The sequence below is a fragment of the Leptosomus discolor genome, chromosome 4, assembly GCF_034619465.1.
Source record: "Leptosomus discolor isolate bLepDis1 chromosome 4, bLepDis1.hap2, whole genome shotgun sequence".
Lineage (NCBI taxonomy): Eukaryota > Metazoa > Chordata > Aves > Leptosomiformes > Leptosomidae > Leptosomus > Leptosomus discolor.
The window spans coordinates 68865299-68886285 of record NC_141394.1 but is presented as its reverse complement, the minus strand read 5'-3'; the positions used below and the strand labels follow the sequence as shown (position 1 = coordinate 68886285).

At 39.5% G+C, this 20987-nt stretch overlaps 1 protein-coding gene across 1 annotated transcript; it reads left to right on the top strand.

Annotated features, from left to right (window-relative positions):
* Positions 1–3855: 3855 nt before the first annotated feature.
* On the top strand, positions 3856–19209 carry OTOP1 (otopetrin 1). The gene is made up of 6 exons (XM_009954976.2): positions 3856–4141; positions 9529–9665; positions 13616–13674; positions 15281–15411; positions 17703–18652; positions 19039–19209. The coding sequence occupies exons 1-6, from the start codon at positions 3856–3858 to the stop codon at positions 19207–19209; spliced, it is 1734 nt and encodes a 577-aa protein (XP_009953278.2).
* The last annotated feature ends 1778 nt before the right edge of the window (positions 19210–20987 follow it).

Sequence of the window (20987 nt, the reverse complement as noted above, 5' to 3'; positions counted from 1 at the left end):
ACTTGATTTATAAATCAAATGGACAGAACCATAGGTCAGCTAGTGACTGGAAAAAAGCAACTGATTACTCAATAATTGAAAGATAGGTAGCTTTTACCTCTCTTAGTAACATAAAGCATTTAATCGCTGCCTTGTAAAGCTTTTATTCGTATTTCAATATTAAGCAAATAGGTAATAAGTCGGTTAGGTAGTCCTAAATCCTATCTGTGGACTCCAGAGGTCACCTAGTCCAACATCCTGCTCAAAGCAGGTTGTTGGTTGTTTTTTTTTTAAAGTAATTGATGCTTAATTCATGTAGTGTGGTTTTTTAATACTCCATTCTTTCCATTTGAATTGACAGCTAAAATATTGTTATCTGTATTTGTAAACTTACAGATGACACAGGAGACATTTCTTGATCTATTAAATTTCTAACGTTTTGTGTGTTATCATGTAGGAAATATTTTATTACCTGATCTCTTGACATGAGATCTGCTAGTGTTTGAAAAAAAGATACGGATCAGGGCAAGGGCCTAAAAAGCTGGTTGATGTTTATGTCATTGTTAATTTGGCAGTGCCATCAGTAAAATAAATGGAGTTCTACTTGTGCTGATACAGTGTGTCCACAGCCAAAGACGGATGATCAAGCTGGGCATAACCAGCAATATAATGAACAATATTAACACTACACAAGAAATTAAGAGCACAAAGTAAATTCCTGTGATGTATGCACTATTTTTCAGTATTCAGGATGTTTTTCATCTGTAAATTAACTTTTCATTCTTAGCAGTGCCTGTTAATGGAGTTGCCATTTTTCTTCCTCAGCAATAAAGAGGCTGATATTTACTTAAATGCTATTAGTCATACACAGTTGGGAAAATAAAATAACATTGCCTGGCTGTTCACCTTGGCTAAGCTACTTAAGTGTCTGGAAACCTGGGCACCATCTAGTTGCTAGACCATCTTATATAGATTCTGGTGTTAAATACTTTCACACCCGCACCTTTTGGAAGATAGGGGGATGTAGAAGCTGTAATAGGAGAATGTGGAAGTATTGAAACTCTGCTCCTTGTGACTGTTGCTTGAAGTTTGGACTCTTAAAAGAGACTGTGTTCGTCATTCTGACTTTCAGGTTCATGCCATTGCTGAATACACAATACATGAAATGTTTAGTGATGAAAGGATAAACATGGTCTGCCATTATTTCATTAAGGAAAAAAGTTGCTATCGGTACGCAATGTAAAGGACCAGTCAAACCAAAATAAAATACATTTAGCACTACTGTTAAGCAGCTGGTAGACCAGTTAGCAGCTTGATTTCTTTAAGTGTAACGCTTAAGTTTTCCAAACCCAGCTGTACTTCACATCTTTAAAGGGCAAGTTGCTTATCTTCAGGTCTTCATCTTTTAACAAATTTTAACAATTTTACGTCTGCACACGCAGGCACATTGGAGTAACTTGTGTTTATTATGATATTTAAAATGCAGTGTTGCTCAGGGATGGTAATTATCACTGTATTTTTGTCAACTATATAAGCGCTCTAGGTGTTTTAAGTTGCCTTGTACTCTTGAATTAAAATTACGATTTGCTACATGGTTTTTCAGATTTATTCTTCTGGACATCTTAATAAACTTTGTATAAAAGTGATCAATTATTGTTCAGTATGTAATTGTTTAACTGCCTAATTCCACTGTTCTTGGGGACTGCCAGCCCGTCATTTTGCCTATAAAATAGATGTTCATGTAGATTTTAAATACCGTGTTTGACTTGGAGTGCATTTGTCTTTCATGACCTCTCAGCTGGGTTTATTGAAGATATAATACCACTCGGTTCTTCTTTGGAGAGCTGTTTGCCGTCTGACTACTTTGATGTCTTTTTCTGAAAATCCCAGGGAGGTGTGGTCATTGTACAAAAGTCCCACAAAGTCTTTCAGTAAGAGTTATGAGTGTCCCATGCAATACTCATTCACGTACATGCTCAAAGGGAAGTAGTGGTAAATCTGGTAAGAATTTAAACCAGTGTTTGCTGTAATTAGCAACCTGACAAAATGCTGCTACTTCTAGTTCTGTGAACTCCTGGTTTTGTTATTTTCCTTATCACCAAATAAAGGACTAGGGGCAAGAGAGTAGAAAGAGTTATCTTAGCATTTTCCTGAAAATAATTGTTAGGCAGTCAAAATCGCCACTTCTACCAAAGCTTGAATGTATTAGCTGGCTACAGACCACCAGAGGTGTTTTCTGTATCTGTTTACATTAATTTCATTTGAGGACAAGCACTGAAGAGCTGTTCTTTACAGCTGATGGGGGATGTTCTCGAATAATCTTGAAATAAAATAGTCCACAGTGAAGATTATTTATCACAGTTACCTGTAGAAGCTCTGTAGAATGAAATCATCTTCCTTAGTTATTCTTTAAAGGTTACATTAGGTAAGATAAAAGTAGGACTTGGCATTTCCATAAGCTTCCAATAAGGATGGATGTAGCTCTGATCTAGAGGTGGCTGAAGCCTTAACTGTTTGACTAGTTATGCTTTTTAGTTTTACTGCTGTTATGGGCCAGATAGGAACATGGGGCTAGCTTTCAGTTCAGTGCATTTTTCAAAAGGAAAATTTGTAGATGGCTTAAAATACCGGTTTGTAGCAAACAAGCCAAAATGAATAAAGGACATGAACTACTACTTCCTTATGCTTACCTAAGTAGGTAACTGTTCAGAATTTGCTCATTCCACCCTTCTGCCGTTTTGTTTTCCTTCCCTGTTCTTTAAGAGAACCTCAGAAATTTACATAAAAGTTCACAGATGTCCTTTGTTATTTAAGAAAAAAAAACCCTCTTTAATAATTTCTGGCTTCAGAACAGTAAAAGCCTAAAACCTCTCTTAAGTTTTGCCACTGAAAGTGGAGTAAAATACATGCTGTCTTTTCATTTATTCCATTTTTTGGATGTAGCTGAATTAGTGGCTTAATTTCATGTAAGACATAGGTCACTTGCTCTAAAAACCAATGCTTTGGGTATTTGATATGCTACCAACAGATACAGGGTAAAAATGTAAGACCTGCCTGGCCAGAACAAGGACCAGTCTATCTTGGTATTTGGCCTCCAAGCTATGGCTAGGTACCCGAATACCTAGAATTAAGAGGATTTGTATTGCACGCAAACAAAATACCATTTGAAATATTCAGTGTTTTACACTGGACTAAATTCCTCTCAACCCCTACAGGCAACCAACTGGTGCTCCAAATCTTGAGGTTCTCATTCCTTGATGTCTTACGACTGTGACACAGGTCACGGTTACAAGTAAGAAGTTTGAATAAAAAAAAAAAAAAAAGGTCAATATTTAAAATGCGTATACAAATTGGGAAAATGAATAAATAAGAAGTGGAGTAAATCCTGCAGGTGTCTTTGCTACTTTGGGCTCAGTAGCTGCTGCTCCGGCGGGCGAGCGCTGCGATGCTCTGCTGTCAGAATGGGACTTGCTACAAAAACCAGGTAAACCGCTGCCTTTGAAAGCTCTAGGAGATTCCTGAAATAAACCGAGGTTATTTGCTACCAACGGATGTGCCAGTTGCCCGCCGGAGGGCGGCCCCGCCAACCCGCCCCCCGGCCCTGCCTCCCTCACCCCGACCTCGGCCCCAGCTGTTGGCCGAGCCGAAGGCAAGACCCCCCGCCCCGCAAAGCCTCCGCAGCCTTCCCCCCGTCTTGGGCAGCCCGGGGCTCCCCCCCCAACCCCCGGCAGCCGGGGACCCCCCGCAGGCCCCCGCCGGGGCACGGCGGCCCCGCTCCGCCCCCGGCCAGCGGCGGGGGCCGGCCCAGCCGGCGGGCTCGGGGCTGCCCGGGGGAGCGGGGCCGCCTGCTGCAGCAGCTGCCCGGCGGCGCGGGAGATGGAGAAGGGCGGCGGTTCCCCCTCCGCGGGCGGCAGCTGCCCGCAGAAGAACGCCGAGATCCTCAGCAGCCAGTACGGCATCAACCTCTTCCTGGCCGGGCTGCTGCTCACCTTCGCCTGGGCCGTGCATGCCGTGGGCATCAGCAAGAGCCACCTGCTCTCCTACCTCATCACGCTGATGCTCGTCCAGCTGCTGTGGATGCTGTGGTACCTCGGCCGGAGCTGCACGCAGAGGAGGCTGATCCGGGACAAGGACACGCACGCCGGGGCCCGCTGGCTGAAGTGTAAGTACTGGCCGGTGGCACGCAGGGTGACCCCGCATGCAGGGTGACCCCACACGCAGGGTGATCCCGCACGCAGGGCGGCCAGCGCCTGTCCCTGCTGCTGCTTTGATGCTCTCTCCATCCCTACCAGGAGGCAGCCTGGTATTCGTGAACTTAACGCACACGCAGCGCACTCTAAAGTAAATATATGCATAAGCTGAACATACTAGGAGATTGTATGGGAAAGCTGTTTGCTAAACATCCTCACTTTCCGACCTACCATTTACAGTGCTGAAAGCTCCAGCGCCTTTTGTCCCTTACCAGGCTGGTTTGGTGACATTTGAAATATAAAATACAGCTAATGGAAGAGGCGATTTTGTTGGTGTCATGCAACTCTTTTGCAGGAATTCCCACCTTTTCCAGACAATATAATACAACTTGCTTTAGGCTAGCACCAGCCAGAGACGTCCTCAAGTGCTCCCTATACCAATGTATATCAGAGATTCCCATTAATATGTGTACAGTGATGCCTTAGAAACATCTGGAGTTAGACAGAAGAAGACAAAATCCATGGCCAAGTAAATTTGTAGATTAAGACATAAAACATCTAAGCAAGGAATCTAAAGAGAGCATTAGCTTGTAGGAAAAGTATACAAGTTTGCCCAAGTAGCGGTGGGATGCGATGGCCCTTATTTGCAGAGTCAGGTGTGTAAGGATGTAAAGGTGTATTGAGACAAGGTGGTTGGGGAGCACATCACAGAATCATAGCGACAGGAATGTTTCTGGATCCCAGGAAAACAAAAGAACCAATATCAACACTGTATAGAGTAATAGGCAAGCCCAGTTTTACCGACCTCTTTTCCGGTCTCAGCGCTGTAAATAATAGGTTGGAAAGTAAGTATTTTAAGTGAGGTGCTGCAAAACAGCTTTTCCGTAAAGTATTTTTTACCTGCTAGCAATGTGAAAACAGTTAATTATCACAGCAGCTAATGAAATATCTAAATGAAAATCCCAAGAACATCTACAATCTGCTTATTTTGAAAAGTAAGGTTGTGTTGTAGAGATTTATCCTGTTCTCAGTCTCAGTGCTTGTGTGTCTTTTATTTTCTTTGCAACAGTTAACAATTGTGCTGTATAAATTGCTCAGGGAAAACTTTTGTTTTGATGTCTAAAATACAGCCATGGTCTGTAGACTCTTTCCCGAAATGTATGGAGTTCTTGTACCAGCTGTTGAATTGTTCTCCTTGATTATTCACTGTTTTCCAAAACAATATTTGGCTTCCAGGCATTCTTCAATTATTAGCTTATGTGGCCTACAACCTCCTGAAACTCATTAATGCAAGAATTTGGTCCTATTTTGGACCAAACTTTGCTTTTGTTACTCAGAGGGTAGCTTTCCCCTCCTAGGTATGGAATAAACACTGCTTAACATGGGTAAGTACAGCAGGACCCCCTGCCCTTTTTCTTTTGGCACAGCATTCACAGCATTTCATTTGTCCTACAGGATATAAGGAGTTACAGAAACTTAGAAATAAGATACTGCAATGAACTACTGGGTTACCTTATCCATTTCTTTTACCAGCACAGGGTGGCTCTTTGTACTAGCTTCTCAAGTGGTGCGGCTTCCATGGCTTCTCTTGGATGTCTAGGCTGCAATTCAACAAACCTGCCCTTAGGGAAAGTCCTACACTTTCCTATTCTTAGGAGTTTCTTGTAGTTAAAACAAGCCTGTACAAGACCTTTATCCTCTGTTGGTAAAAGAAAACTTATTTGAGCTAAGGAAAAACTCTGGTGGCAACTCCGCTGCCAAGATCCCTCTTGCCCTCCTCTGCATCAGTGGTTTTCTCATAGAAATCTTTTATCTGAAAGACTAAAAGTCCAAAAAGGAGGAGGGGGGAGGACAGATTTTCATCAAGTCTTTCCACAGAAAGCTCTTTGCAAGTTTTGACTAGCTCTATCAGCTGCTTTTGAAGAATATCTCCTCGCTCTCATTGTGAAAGCGAATGTTCTTGTATTAAGAAGTATAAAATCAGTATATTTTCATGATTCCCTTCAAACTGTGAATATAATTTTAGTAAAAGCAGTGGTAGCTGGCTACTTAGAGCATTTTGCTATGACAAAGGCTGAAAAAGAATGACTTAACAAAAACCTCCTATAACTGAGTCCTTGCATACAGTTAACAACGCTAGAAGGACAAATAGTTTACAAGGATTGCTCTCAGAAAGGTTTCCTTGAGCATTTTTGCAGCTGTGTGAACCCTAGAACCCAGTTGTCTTCCCACTTGTGTGGTAGACCAAGAACTGCTCTTATAGTCTGAATGTGACAAAAATTTCTGGGGAAATTTATTAAGGTACAGTTATCCTGACCCAAATAATCACAGGGAGCTTAGGAAGTCCTTGCCTTGATTCGTTCCAAATCTTATTCTCCTGAGTACACTCTCCTGTTAGGAAAAGCTCTCTTACTATTAATTGGAAGTCCGGCCAAGTGAGCCAGAGAACTCAAAATAACAATCAATTGGCTTCACAAATGGCTTTATTTTATCACGTTCTTTAGCAGCACAGCTTCTGTTTAAAAAGCATAGACAGCCAGTCAGCTTATACAGCTCTTGGCAGACTCCAACTTGTATCTTTTTACTGTTTGTGTTAAATTGTCTATTATTTGAACAATAAGTTTAGAGTGGCATTTTGCAACTGTATCATTATTTTCTTCTTCATGGTTAATAGACAGAATTAAGACACGACTTAGCAATACTGCAAATCTGATTCTTGATCTCCTAAGACACATGGGTTTCAATGACCATTTGAAAAAAATCGTTTTTTTAAATTTTTATAATAAAGTGCTCAATAGCAATCATTTCACACTTCTATAGCTTTCAAACAGAACTAGCTAAACAGTGGAATTATATTCCTTATTTATAATTACTGATATATATCTAGTATTTAGTATTAGTAGATAATGCTGAGGTTTCCATCAGGAAAAGTTAACATGGAAACCATTAGCATGCCATATGTATGGTCATTATAGTTGTGCTTCAATTTTTGACTAAGCAAATTAGTGCCATCATTCTCTTTTGAAGAGGTGCAGGAGCCGGATCACTAACCTAAGATGTGTTTGCTTTTTATTTTTGTGAATTTAAACCTGAGCCCTTTGCCTTGCCTTGCCTTGCTTTGCCTTTCCTCTTCCCATTTCTTCTGGTTAACAAGTCCCTTGTGATCCCGTTCTGCTGAGCCAATCTCATGGGTAGTGGAAGCAAGGATGCAGAACTTTTATATTTTCCGCCCATTTTGCTCGGACATTACCACTTCAGTAAAGCAGTTCCTCAGGGCTTGATTCTGCACCATGAATTCATCGGGAAATTACCTTACTAGTGTTGTAATCGGTGAATTAAATACCTTTCTAAAATACTCTGTAAAGTCAACACATGCACAACAATTCAATGTAGAGTAATTGCTGAAGATTTTTATAATCTTTTTGCCTCAGAAGATAGCATTTCCCTTCTCATTGAAACAATTACAGTACACGTTATGTCCCTAAAATTGGCATCTTTCAGACAAATGGTGAAACAGGCTGAGTTTCCTGCATACTTTCTAAATAAACCATGAATCACAGACTCAATCATAGAATAATTTAGGTGGGAAGGGGCCTCTGGAGGTCATCTAGTCCAACACCTTGCTCAGAGCAGGACCAATTACCTCAGGTAAAGTTATTTCAGAATAATTAACAATTCTAATTTATTTCAGATTTATTTAAATTCTTTAAATAAGGAAGGAAATGTATAATTTGATCTCAAGAGTAACCTAGAATGTTGTATTTTGTGATGCCATTTACTTTTATACATAATGAAAACGGCACATCTGTTTAAATGTGGGCTCCAGTCCTGTTACATGTGTTAGAAATAATACAAATTAGGTGACATAATAAGCATAAATAAAAAAAATGTGTGGGATTATACACATGTGTGAAGTGCAGAGCTGAGGTTTTAGATTTTGAAATATGAAAGCAAAAGTTTCTATCTCTTGGTAGAAATTACACTCCCATCAGTAATTTGACATTGTTTTTGTTGTAGGGAGATTGTAAACCAGAAACATAAAATCCTACTGGAATTCATACCCTTGTGGTTAAAAAATTCTGAAGTCTATTTTTGTTTAATTTTAAAGGATCAATGAAATAATAAGCAAGAATGCATTATATTTTTATCATTTATACTTAGTTTTTAGCAATGCAACTTTAATAATAAATACATTATTAATTTAATAAAGTGTTAAGTAAGTGTTATATTTTACTAACACAAGTCGAGTGGAACATGTGGTGCGTATAAGGAAGTTGTGGTCCCTTATACGTGGTCCCTGATAAAGGGTAAATATTCATCAAAGTCAACACTAGTGATGCTATTTGCTCTGTGAGGAGTTACAAAGAAAGATTAAGATACTGATGTTGATCTATGTCATAAGGTCCAGTTAAGGTCCATGGATAGATTTTTGTCTAGTCTTAATTCAAATAAGGCCAAATTAAATCCTGTGAAAGCTTGGTTGAATAAAACCCTAGAGAGAAAAAAAAACACAAGAAGCAAATAAGACTTTAGAGTTTGGTTCAGTAACTTTATTGCCAGTTCTGCTTAGTCATGTGGGTACAAACCCAATAATTAATAATAAATAGCTTTCCAGAATGAGTTCGTAACAAATATTTAGATTCCTGAAAGAAAAATAATTAAACAAGGGGAAACGTGTTTTGAAAGTTCTTTAGCATACAAAATACATGTTTAGAGAAACATACTAGGTTTGGGCTTTTTTAGGGGGTCGGAGGCAGAATAATAGATACAGAAATGAACAGTGTTCCTTTCTAGGAGAACAAACCGTGCAGCTCACTGTAGTTTTGGTCTCTGAGTTAAAGCGTAACCTCCTGAACCACGGGGAAGGCACACCGAGTGATTGTGTTACTTCCCACTGTCGAGCTCTTGGGCCAGCAGACTGTAACATGATTGTTCCTCTCCCTGGAATTGTAAAGTTTGCTGTGGGGCTGTATAGAGTGTTAATTCATGCGCTGTATGGCTGCTTCAGTGCTGCCGTTACTTGAGAGGCTGGCCTCGAAGGAGCTGGGAGCCATCTGCAAGGTGCTGAGTGTCTCCAGGCCCTGGCCATTGCTGGACTGGCTCCTCTGCACTGACGGTGCAAGGTGTGTACAGGGATGTGCTTTCGAAATACGTTGGGCAGAGGTTTTCACAAATTAGAGTGACTTACTACATTGAGTCGATTATCTTCATGAACATCGATCTACTTTTATTTCCCTAAACAAGAACACAGATATTGATCGACTTCTATTTCCCTAAACAGATTTAGCATGTTGGTACAGATTGTCTCTAGACACTAGAACTGTACATTGACGTTTTCTAATATCTGTTTCATTTGTAGGTGGGATTACATTATTTGCAGTGATTACTTTAATTCTGGACTCTTTTAAAATTGGATACTATATTGATTTTTCGAACTGTTTATCACCAACTGAAGGCATTTTTCCTGTTACACATGCCGTGCACACCATCTTACAGGTAAAAGTCACTGATTGCAGTTTTATATTATATCTGTATTTATTATGAAAAGTGTTTGTTATCTTCTCATCATTGGTAATTTTACAGTAAAGTAATTTCTATAATACTTTTGAGGGCTCAATTCTTCTGCATGCATATCCTTTCTATGTGCAAATTCAGTCTTTGCAACCTGAGATTGCTCAGCCATAAAACCTACATGGGTTCAAAAAAAGAAATAATCAAAAAATGCTCTCCTATAGTTGAAGTACATGCTTTTTTAGTTCAAGTTACATATATAGCTTTCAGAATTTTCAGGCTGAAGTGAGCAGCTTCGCTACAGACAATTCGCTTTCTTCTGTATGTGGGACTTGCCACACAAGTTCAATTCAGTCTGTCTATCCTCATGTCCCATTGTGGTTAGGGGTTGTCAAGGGTTGAGGCTGGGCTGGCCACTAGCGAATGACAGATGCACTTTATTAAGGAGAGGGGTGGAGGTTTGATTCTTCAAAGGGACAAATCCCTTCCCATGTATTTAGCTTGTTATAAAATACTTGTGCATCTTTCCTATACCAAATGAACATGGGTTTTCCTTCTTGAAGCATTTGATTCTGTTTATCAGTGGCTGCACAGTAGCAACCATAGTCAGTGACTCTGGTAAAATATTCCAGCTGCTTGTTTATTTTAAGGCTTTGGGTCTCTATTATACTGTGATATTCCATAGCTGATTGTATATCCCATGAATTCCTGAGCCCCTGTCAGCAGATTTGCAGGAAAGAAGGAAAGAAAAAGCCACTTAACTAAGATAGTCAGTTATAGCCAGGTCATTTAATGCACTTTCCAAGATTATTAAGTTACTCAGAAAGAAAAGAAAGACTTTCGTAGCAGTTGAGGTTATATGTCATAAAAATTTTGATTTTCATCAAAAGCAGCGTGGCAAGCAGATCAAGAGAGGTGATTCTGCCCCTCTACTCTGCCCTGGTGAAACCCCACCTGGAGTACTGCGTTCAGCTCTGGAGCCCCCAACACAAGAAGGACGTGGACCTGTTGGAGTGTGTCCAGAGGAGGGCCATGAAAATGATCAGGGGGCTGGAGCACCTCCCCTGTGATCACAGGCTGAGAGAGTTGGGGTTGTTCAGCCTGGAGAAGAGAAGGCTCTGGGGGGACCTTATGGTGGCCTTCCAATACCTGAAAGGGCCATATAATGCATCAGGGGAAGAACTGTTCACAAGGGTTGGGAGCGACTGGACGAGGGATAATGGTTTTAAGCTAGAAAAGGCTAGATTTAGGTTGGACATTAGGAAAAAGTTATTTAATATGAGGGTGTTGTATCACGGGAACAGCTTGCCCGGAGAGGTAGTGGAAGCCCCATCCCTGGAGACATTCAAGGTCAGGCTTGGTGGGGCTCAGAGCAACCTGACCTAGCTAGAGATGTCCCTGCTTGTTGTAGGGGGGCTGAACTAGATGACCTTTAGATGTCCCTTCCAACCCAACGCAATCTGTGATTCTGTGATTCACGTAAATAAGGGTTTGAACAACCTACATTTTTCTGCTTTCTGTAACAAAAAAACATTGAAATTTAAGCAGTAACTCTGGCCTCTTCTATCTTTTTCTCTGAGGATGAAATTCTGATTTGGTTGAAATAATCTTAATTTCACATTCCTATAATGTCCACTCTCCATCTACTGCAACTTCTTTGCTTTACCTCTGACAAGCAAACCAAGAAAGAAATGAAGCCTTTTTTCCAGGCTGATCTGCATACAGCATTCTTCATTGCATCCAGGTACCCTGAGCTGGCAAGGTTTCCAGCTACCATGAACTGCAGTGTGGAAGAAACGGTGTGTAACAACGCTCAACAGAAGGAACAAGATTTCTGATTTAAATTTTATGTCACACTGAATTTATCACCTACTTAGCTCAAAATAATGAAATCTTGAGCAATCAAAGAAAAGTAAAAAAGTAATTTATTAGATACCTCTTACCTAAGACAAATCTTCTCATGTCTTTGAAACATAGGAGAAAATTACAGCAGAGAACATCCCTAATTAGGTGTCATCTAAAACTGATTTGTTTTCTACAGAATATGTGTCACTTTCCATTGTATTTTACCCTAATGAGACATCCTGATATGTGCCATTAAATTAATAGATACTGCAGCTGTGCAAGCAATGAACCAACACATACCTGCCCTTCCAAGACAGGCCGTGCATTATGCTCTTTCGCAGGCAAAAGTCCCTTTGAGGCAATGAGTACTCTGTGAGCAAAAATTGAATTTTATGCTATTTCTTTACCTTACTGTCTTTTCTCTTCCTATTTCCCCCCACTTTCTTGACACAAATATCTGAACAGATCTTCAAAACTTATGGTTTTTAAGTTTTGAAGAAAGCTTTCACATCTGCTGTTAGATTTTACATCTATCCCAGAATAGGAAATTGAACATGGCATTAGATGAGACCAAGGTGCTAATTTCAATTTGTTTGATTTAAGTTGCAACCTCCATGATATCCTGTAGTCTCCACACTTGGGATTTTACAGTGATCACACCTCCTTTTGATAAAGGCTTCTTTAGAGGATTGAATGAACATGTTATTGCTGGGTAGTGCAGGCAACACACAGAGAACTGCATTTTCCTAGCTTTTTCCAAAATCAGATACTGAATGTCTCAGGCAACACCAGCTGTGGTGTAGGGTGCCTACATTCATGGGCAGAGTTGTAAAATGGACTTCCAGCTACTCTAACTGGCGAAGAAGAACCTAAAGTTCTTTGCACTTTCAGACCATTTCACAGAATCACAGAATCACAGACTGGTAGGAGTTGGAAGGGACCTCTGGGGATCATCTAGTCCAACTCCCCTGCCAAAGCAGGCTCACCTAGAGCAGGTCACACAGGAATGTGTCCAGACGGGTTTTAAATATCTCCAGAGAAGGAGACTCCACAACCTCCCTGGGCAGCCTGTTCCAGTGCTCTGCCACCTTCAGAGTGAAGAAGTTTCTCCTCATGTTCAAGTGGAACTTTCTGTGCTCCAGTTTGTGCCCATGGCCCCTTGCTCTGTCACTGGGCACCACTGAGAAGAGCCTGGCCCCAGCCTTTTGACGCCAAGTTTGTTGTTTGTTTGTTTCTGGAACACCAAACCAGGCAGCTTTCTAAGAGAACCCCCTTGGACCATTTCTGTCCTGATAGTTTACCTATGGTCAAGTTCAGTACCCTAGGAGCTATTCTGAGACAACAGGACTCCCAGTTTCACCCTAACATCCCTGAGGAATATTCGTATCGTTCTCCTTGCACTTATCAGCACCTGGAACAGTTTTGTATCAGCAACAATCTGTATCCTGAGGTTTTCATTATCCTCCTGCAAACAGAGATTCCCACTCTTAATATTTCTTTCCCCTTTACTTGATAACTCATTACTGTTGTCTCTCTGTCTTTTAACCTCCAGTTTGAGATTTCTGCACCATACTTGGGTGCAACTGCATGTGTTCTTAATGTGGTTGTCTCTCGGACTGATAGCACCACCATTTCTCTTGCTACCTAGGTGTCTGTTGTTTGTTTTATTAATCAAGTCTGGCATCCTTTCACTTAACTCTCTCCCCACCTAGAATTTCATACATTTAATAAGTCATTCAAACTTAGCATCACCACACCCTGCAGCAATCATACTGCTGTGCACAGCTGGCAGCTTTGTTTCCTTTGAAATAAAAACCTCTCCAGATACAGCCACGAGATATGTTTTGGTGAGTTGTGCTGAGACTCTCTACTGTTGAGCCACTATCTTTGCATATAAGAAATCTTAATTTCATCATGCCAGAGAGGTTCTGAGTGATCATCAGAGGAAACCATGAGTTATTTCATATGCGTGGAGATGGAGCTATGACAGTTTAAATCATCAGAGTTTCTGCCTACAGATGTGCTTTCCTTTTTGAGTGTCACACACGCTTATCAGCATAATGACATTTCTCTGTATTCCTTTCCTTTAGGTGTACTTTCTTTGGTGTCATGCAAAGGATATTATCCAGTCTTTCAAAACACTTGAAAGGTAAAGTGGATCTGATCCTCATCTGGCAATCTAACAGGTGTAGGTCTGCACAGTGCTTTGACTCCTGCAGTTTTACTATATGAGGGACAATGAAAACTTAAAGACTTTGATTCTCTTCCTAATTGTGTTAATACAAATAAAAACTAACTCCATTTACCCAAGTGAGAAGATAATTGTTAGTCTGAATTATTTTTTTCTTATTTAAACTGCACTTGTATTTTATAACATACAACAGTCACAGAATATTTTTATCATGAGAGAGGGAAATGGGCAATGTATGATACCACAGTGTCACTTGCTTTTTTTGAAGGAAGGAAGCGCCATGTACGTGCCTTAGGACTATGCTTTATATTATGTTTTATTTATTTAGCTACTGAAAGGGAATCTGCATCAGTAACCTGCAGTCAGTGCAATATATCTGAGGTATTTTATACTGATTTTTATGGAAAGCCCCTTTTGGAACTAGATGCAGGTGTGCAAATTCACTGGGAAATACAGCCTCCCCGGTGGTATCCCATATACCCAAATCAATAAGGGTTTTGCACATTTCTGACACCAGAACTTGCTTCCAGCAGTTTAACTGATGTGTCCTCTCAACAGCTGAATACATGCGTTTCTTACAGGACTGAGGACTAGTCTTTGAGGCAGCAGAGCCCGTTCTGTTGTATTTTTGGTTTTGTGAGAAGGTGGATTAATGTAGATTATCTGTACGTAGAATGTAAATAAACAAACATGGTAACTTTTAAAATGTACATCTCATTATCAATGAGCTGACCAGTTTCTATAGGAAGTAAAATAAAATTACTCTGAAACAGCATTTACAGAGAAGGTTCTCCTTTTATTTTGCTCTCTTGGGTAAGTGTTCAAGCCTCATGCCGATATCACGGAAGGCTTTGCAGTGTCAGCTGGTGGAATCAGCTCTGTGTAAAAGTAGAATTTTAAAAATCCCTAACTGCAAGTCTATCAGTGAGAACAGTGCAGTAATAAAGAACTGTTTCTTAGTGAAGGAACATTACCAGCCTCAGGTGCAGGAGAAAAACGCCTGGCTTGTCAGAAACCAGGAGTCTCAAAAACACGTGGACACCTACCCTCACTGTACCAGCAGTCTGAATGGCATAAAGCCCATTGTTGGCTTCAGCTCTTTCCAGGAGACAAAAATGCATGGACTAGAACTTAGAGAAGGCGGAGGTATCTGTGAAGAAAGACCAGCCACAGTGAGTACGAAGGACCACCACAGAAGGCTGTGAAATATGGCTTGCAAAACTATTAACCCTGTTCAGACTGTTCAATCACTGTCAGTAACATGAAGCTTGTCCAGCCCAAAAAATAACAACCATCACGTAAGAGAGTGTAACAAATAGTAACAGCATGCTATTCATGGTTTAATACATTAAGCCATTGTGTTTTTATAAAATTTGGGAAGTCTAACATTCATTGGTGCTCCACTGAGGAACATCTTTAGAGAGATTGGTTATGATTTTATTTTCCCTGCACGGACAACTAAATAGTGCCATGTAGCATGTCTACAGAAAGCTAATCCGTTTTATTTAATATATATGGAGGCATACTCTGTGCAGATTCCTTCAATAATTACCTTATTTTGTAGGTTTGGGGTTATCCATTCCGTGTTCACAAATTTACTCCTGTGGACAAATGGAGTGCTAACAGAGTCGAAACATCAACTGAATGAACATAAGGAAAGATTAATCACACTTGGTTTTGGGAATATAACAATAGGTAAGCAAAAGAGTTGGTACATTCCTGCTCTAACACGCTCTCACACAAAATACTGCGTTAGTGTAGGATGGAGCTGGGTCATTAATGACTATACCAGCATAGTCATTCCTAGGCAAGTGGTAGTGAGTTGATAGGTGATCGGTTCAGATCACAACTAAAATGTTATATCATCATTACCATGTATGTGATGCAGGCTGTAGTTTTCTGTTTACTCATTTCCCCTTCTGATGTACAGAAGAAAAATAAATGCTGGAAGTTCCAAACAAACAAACAGATTTTTAAAAACATTTTATTTGAGGAGAAACATTGCTGAAGAACCCCTTTATTAGTAAATCATAGAAGTAAATTGAACATAGCAGTGTTAAAAACAGAGTTTACTATTTTGTAAGTTATTCATAATAAAGCAAGTGGGGATAATCCTGCAGACCTTTCCCAGGAGAGTGGTTACATGTGGTGTGTGGTCTTGTGGGATTCAGTGGGATGGCTCAAGGGGGTAGGGGTTATCCATTAATGCTGCTTTACAAGACATGGATTTTTTAGTAATGAACCATTTTCTCCACTGGTAAGATTATGCAAGTTACAGTCAACAAACATGGAGTGTAACTGCTGAGGATGCCTTCAGCTTTCAAATGCTACTGAAGCATGGGGAAATTAGGAATGCTTAACTTTAGAGAGAAAGCTATAAGTAATTTTCTTCCCGTGAAAATTTGTTGGTACAGCTGATAAATTTTGATTGTGTTCACAAAGGAAAAGACGGACAGGTTTTGAAGAGGAAAATGTATGTTTCCTATCCAGTGAATTCAATAGTGCCTTTATCCTAAAAACTCCTGATTTTGCTTCTACAAAGCCAAATCCTGAACTAGTTTTTTTTTTTGCCTATTTATAGTTTGTATAAATTGAAAAATTTTGGGCATTTTTAATAATTCCTGCTGAAGTTCACATATAAATGAAAACTTGTATTTAAAATCTGTAAAATAGTATATTCAGTATAACTGTGTCTAAAATTAAGCCTACAATTTTACATCTATTTGCAACTGTTCCCTATTATATGTATCTGTGGAAACTACCTAGTTTCTGTTAATAATCAGGTAGGTGAACTGATAGTTCAGAGAATCATGGAGCATTAGTAGAGAGCAGGCGAATCACAAGTTAGTGGCTCTTCTTGATATTTCTACTTGTTAAATAGAAGCAATTTCCTTATATTATTTCCTAGTGTTCTGCTGCCGGAATTGTTACACAATTATGAACAGTCAGAAATACCATCTGAAACAAGGGGGAGTGAAGTAGTGATCCACAGGACAAATTTGGCATTACCATATAATCCACTGCAAAAGCAATTTTTTTCGCCCCTTAACAGATTTGTGTGCTTGAGACAAAACAATACCAACTTTCTCCTCTCCTCTTCTCTTCTAAAATTTTAGAAAACAAAAGAAAAGCTTCCAGGCACAAATCTAAGATCAGCGCCTAAAAATGTGCTTTTCAGCATATATGTTTATATATTTATAAATAAATACATTGTGAAAATAAGTAATTTTTTTCTGTCATTGTGGAAATTTCCGATTTTTAACATTATTTGCTTAGGTTATAAATGCACATTAAATATATTTATTCCACAAGTGTGAGCAATTGTTCATTGAGATGCCTTAGGGGTTTGCAATGCAGGTAACTGCACAGCAGAAAGAGAATGATTTCATAGGTTCCTCTCAAAAGGAGAAGATTAATTTTTTTTTTTTTTTTTTAACCCTAAAACTATACTGGAACATTGAGTGGAAATATCTGTGGTTTACTTCACCTCTTTCCTAGACATAAACAACTTCTTAATAAAGTGGGTTTGGTATTAGAAACCACAGTAGTGTAAATAACTGATAAAAATGAGAGTAGAACTGAGCCCTTTCCTAGTTAAGCTTGTTCTTGATCTGATCCACAGATACCCAGGCTTCTATAAAAGTCTGAAGGGCTGAGGGCTCAAAGCCCTTGGGATCTGGATTTTCATTTATAAAGTGTGTTTTTATCAAGGGCCTGCTGAAGTTTGGTGCACTTTGGTGCAGCATTTGTTCATGATGTGATTATTGTTCAGCAGCTGAGCAGTGGAGTCAGTGCACATGCAAAAGCTTTGTGAGGTTAATGACTTTAATGGCAAGATGTTTTCTTAGGTGGCTAACTGGGTGGCATGATGTGTTGTTTGACTGAAATCTTATCTTTATATTTTGTTATTTTATTTATGTTTTATTTATTCACTTGAAACAAGAGATCTTTGTAATGCATATAACTAATCTCTCCCTCTCCTTTAGTTTTAGATGATCATGCACCTCAATGCAATTGCACGACAACAACTCTCTGCTCAATATTTTCTCAAGGAATATATTATCTATACCCCTTTAATATAGAGTACCACATCCTAGCATCCACAATGCTCTATGTCCTGTGGAAAAACATTGGCCGCAAAGTCGAGCACCACCAGCAACACAAAACTCCGTTCAAATTCCATGGCATAACTGTTGGAATGATTTTTGGACTAATTGTGTTAACTAGCACAATAGCCATAGTTGTTGTGTATTTAATTCAGATTGGACGTTCAAAAATCAAAAGCGAGTTAGCACTTACCATGTTTTACTTGCATGCTATCTCTGTGTTGGCTCTCATGTGTACAGCTGGAGTTGTTGCCCTTCTCATCTACAGATTGGAAGATAGATCGTTGGATAATTCAAAAAATCCCGCTCGAAAACTTGATGCAGAGCTGCTGGTGGGCACAGCTGCAGGGTCCTGGCTCCTCTCCTGGGGCTCAATCCTCGCCATTATCTGTGCCCAGGCTCATCCAAAATACACATGGTATAACCTGCCCTACTCCGTCCTGGTTATTATTGAGAAATACATTCAGAACCTCTTTATCATTGAATCCATCCACCGTGAGCAGGAAAAGGTGAATGACGATATTAAAACTCTTCGAGTAGTGACTATATCTCGAGGGAGCACTTTATCACTTACCCCTTCGTACAAAGAGCCGTACAACGGCAGAGCCGCTTGTGACAGCGGGGGGGTGCCCTGTCTGTTTAAGGGCAGTATACGTGGGAGAGAAAATGATGGTAGTGGTGGTGGTGCCAAAGAAGAAACAAGTCAGGAAAATAGTTCAGTCATGCATTCAGCCTCAGATTTCTCATTTTACAGTAGAAACTCAGTTACTAACAACAAGAGGAGAATTCTGAAGAACATCGCTGCATTTTTATTCCTCTGCAACCTTTCGGTAAGACATTTTGAACATAATTCACAAGTTAATATCCAAAAGCTTCCCAACCTTTCAAGCCTGATAAGTATATTAAAATTACATGGTTCTATAGTTTGTGGCAAGTAAATTTTACTTCTTCTGGAAGAATAAATGGATATGCCTTTGGAGAATTAAGTTTATTTAAACGTGGAATCCGGGAACCTAGGCTCATTCTAGTCACAGTACAAAAACTGTAGCAGCAGCGGAAGCTGAAACCCTCTTCCACCAGTGTGCCCCAGTAGCAACAGGGAGGGATTTCTTAGGGATTTCTGAAAGCAGTTTGCAGTTCAGTGGGGTCTCAGTCATTAAGAGCTAGTGACTTTATTGCTGGTGATTAATATTGGCGTTGCGTTCTTTCCTTGCAGCTGTGGATACCACCGGCATTCGGGTGCCGCCCGGAGTATGACAATGGACTAGAAGAAATAGTTTTTGGCTTTGAACCCTGGATAATTGTTGTGAACCTTGCGATGCCTTTTTCTATTTTCTATCGGATGCATTCAGCTGCCTCACTCTTTGAGGTCAATTGTAAAACATAGATCATATACGGTCCCTCAGTGAACAATTGATTGAATAATTAATTAAATAACAGTTGAACGAATGGATGAATGAATGACTGAACATAGCAACAGCTGCTCAATAAATAGAATATTCAATAATTTTTTAAAAAGAAGGGACCATAGCTAATAGCATGTAATTTAAAAAAATTCTTCTTCCACATATTTTGTTATGTATGCGGTTTTATTGTATAGGTACACTTTTCAGAATCATATTAGTGTTAATATGATTAACACTACGTAGTAAAGTTAATTTGATCTCATTAATCTTTGGTTTAGTCATCTGGGATTTGTCCTCTGTGTAATTTGTATCGCTTAGTTTTCATTCATTATGGCTTGTAAAAGGGGTTTAAAACAAAATCTGTATGACTGACTTAGGAGGGAAAATCCCAGGAGCAGCTAAACTGAGTGATGCTCCTGAATCACAAAGATACCATAAAAACTCCAACTCTTAATTCCTAGCTATGTTTTTGTAGTAAAACACGAAAACATTTGCTGTTTAGTTGGGATGGGGGAATTATTTTAAACTTCCTGAATACTGATAAAAAATCAATATGTAATTATTATTTTCTTAACTATATACCAAGAAATCCAGGTAAATAACATGTATGGCTGGGTATCATGCTGTATATAATTTCTTCTGATAAAATATATTTCTATTAATGCATGCCCCTCATCTTGTATTTACTATATGACATAACTGAGAAATAAAGTTAATGCTTAATTCTTTATTCACACATCCTTGAAATGTTTTAAGAAAGAAAAGTAGTCTTACAGCTTATGTTTAGGTATATATGTTCTGTTGCCAGAATGGTATGTACTTCCTGTACAAAGTCTCCTGTTTGGAAGAGAATCATATGTCTTCATACAGGGATGTTCTAAAGCATAGCTGATGCCTCTAGAAATCTGGAGGGCCCTTGGCTGAGGGTTTTATGAGCATGGTTTATAAGCTGTTAGAACATAATCTCAAATCCCTGGGATATTTAGTTGCCTGAAATCTCACAGAAAGCAGCGAAAAGTTGAGTACCTTAATATTCTTAGGATCAGAATACTAAAAGTGAGCAACAGATCAATGATGGGATAGCCCTCGCTAAATCATTGATGATCTAGTCCTGAGTCTGGTGGGTCAAGGGCTGCAAAATTTCTGCCCTTAGTTCCCAAAAGGACAGTTACACTGTTGTCACCACCGTCTGCCTGAAAGCACTCATATTTCTGAGAGGTCTGCTTCTGAGACAGAAGATTTCAGCTGTCTTGTCTGCTCTCACGCATCAAAATAAAAATTTTGGCTTTGCACCACTAGATGGCAAACACAGACCATTTGATAAATTATTTCCAGGCATTGCTTCACATCATAATTAATCATCAGTTCTGTTTTGTAGTACACACAGCCATACCTGCCTAGGAATTTTCGCTACCTTCTTTACCTGTTGCAAATCCCAGATCAACTAAAGCAACTTTCTGAACAACATCTGAAAACAACATCTGAAGTCTCAGGTGAAGTCTGAATTAGATGACCCATCAGCAAGGCTGAGCATGAGAACTGTGTCCTGCAAAGCAATTTCAGTTGTTCCATTTTAAGTGTTTTTTAAAAGAGTCACCATCTGATCACATTGCTGTAATCTCTGCCTTTCTTTAGGGCTGCTTGTCATGCTCTTTTATCACATCTCTATTAGTTCTTACATTCATTCTAGACAGTAACATTTTCTGTCTTTCCCCTTGAACGCAGTAGCTTGATCTCACCTACTTCCATGCAAATACCC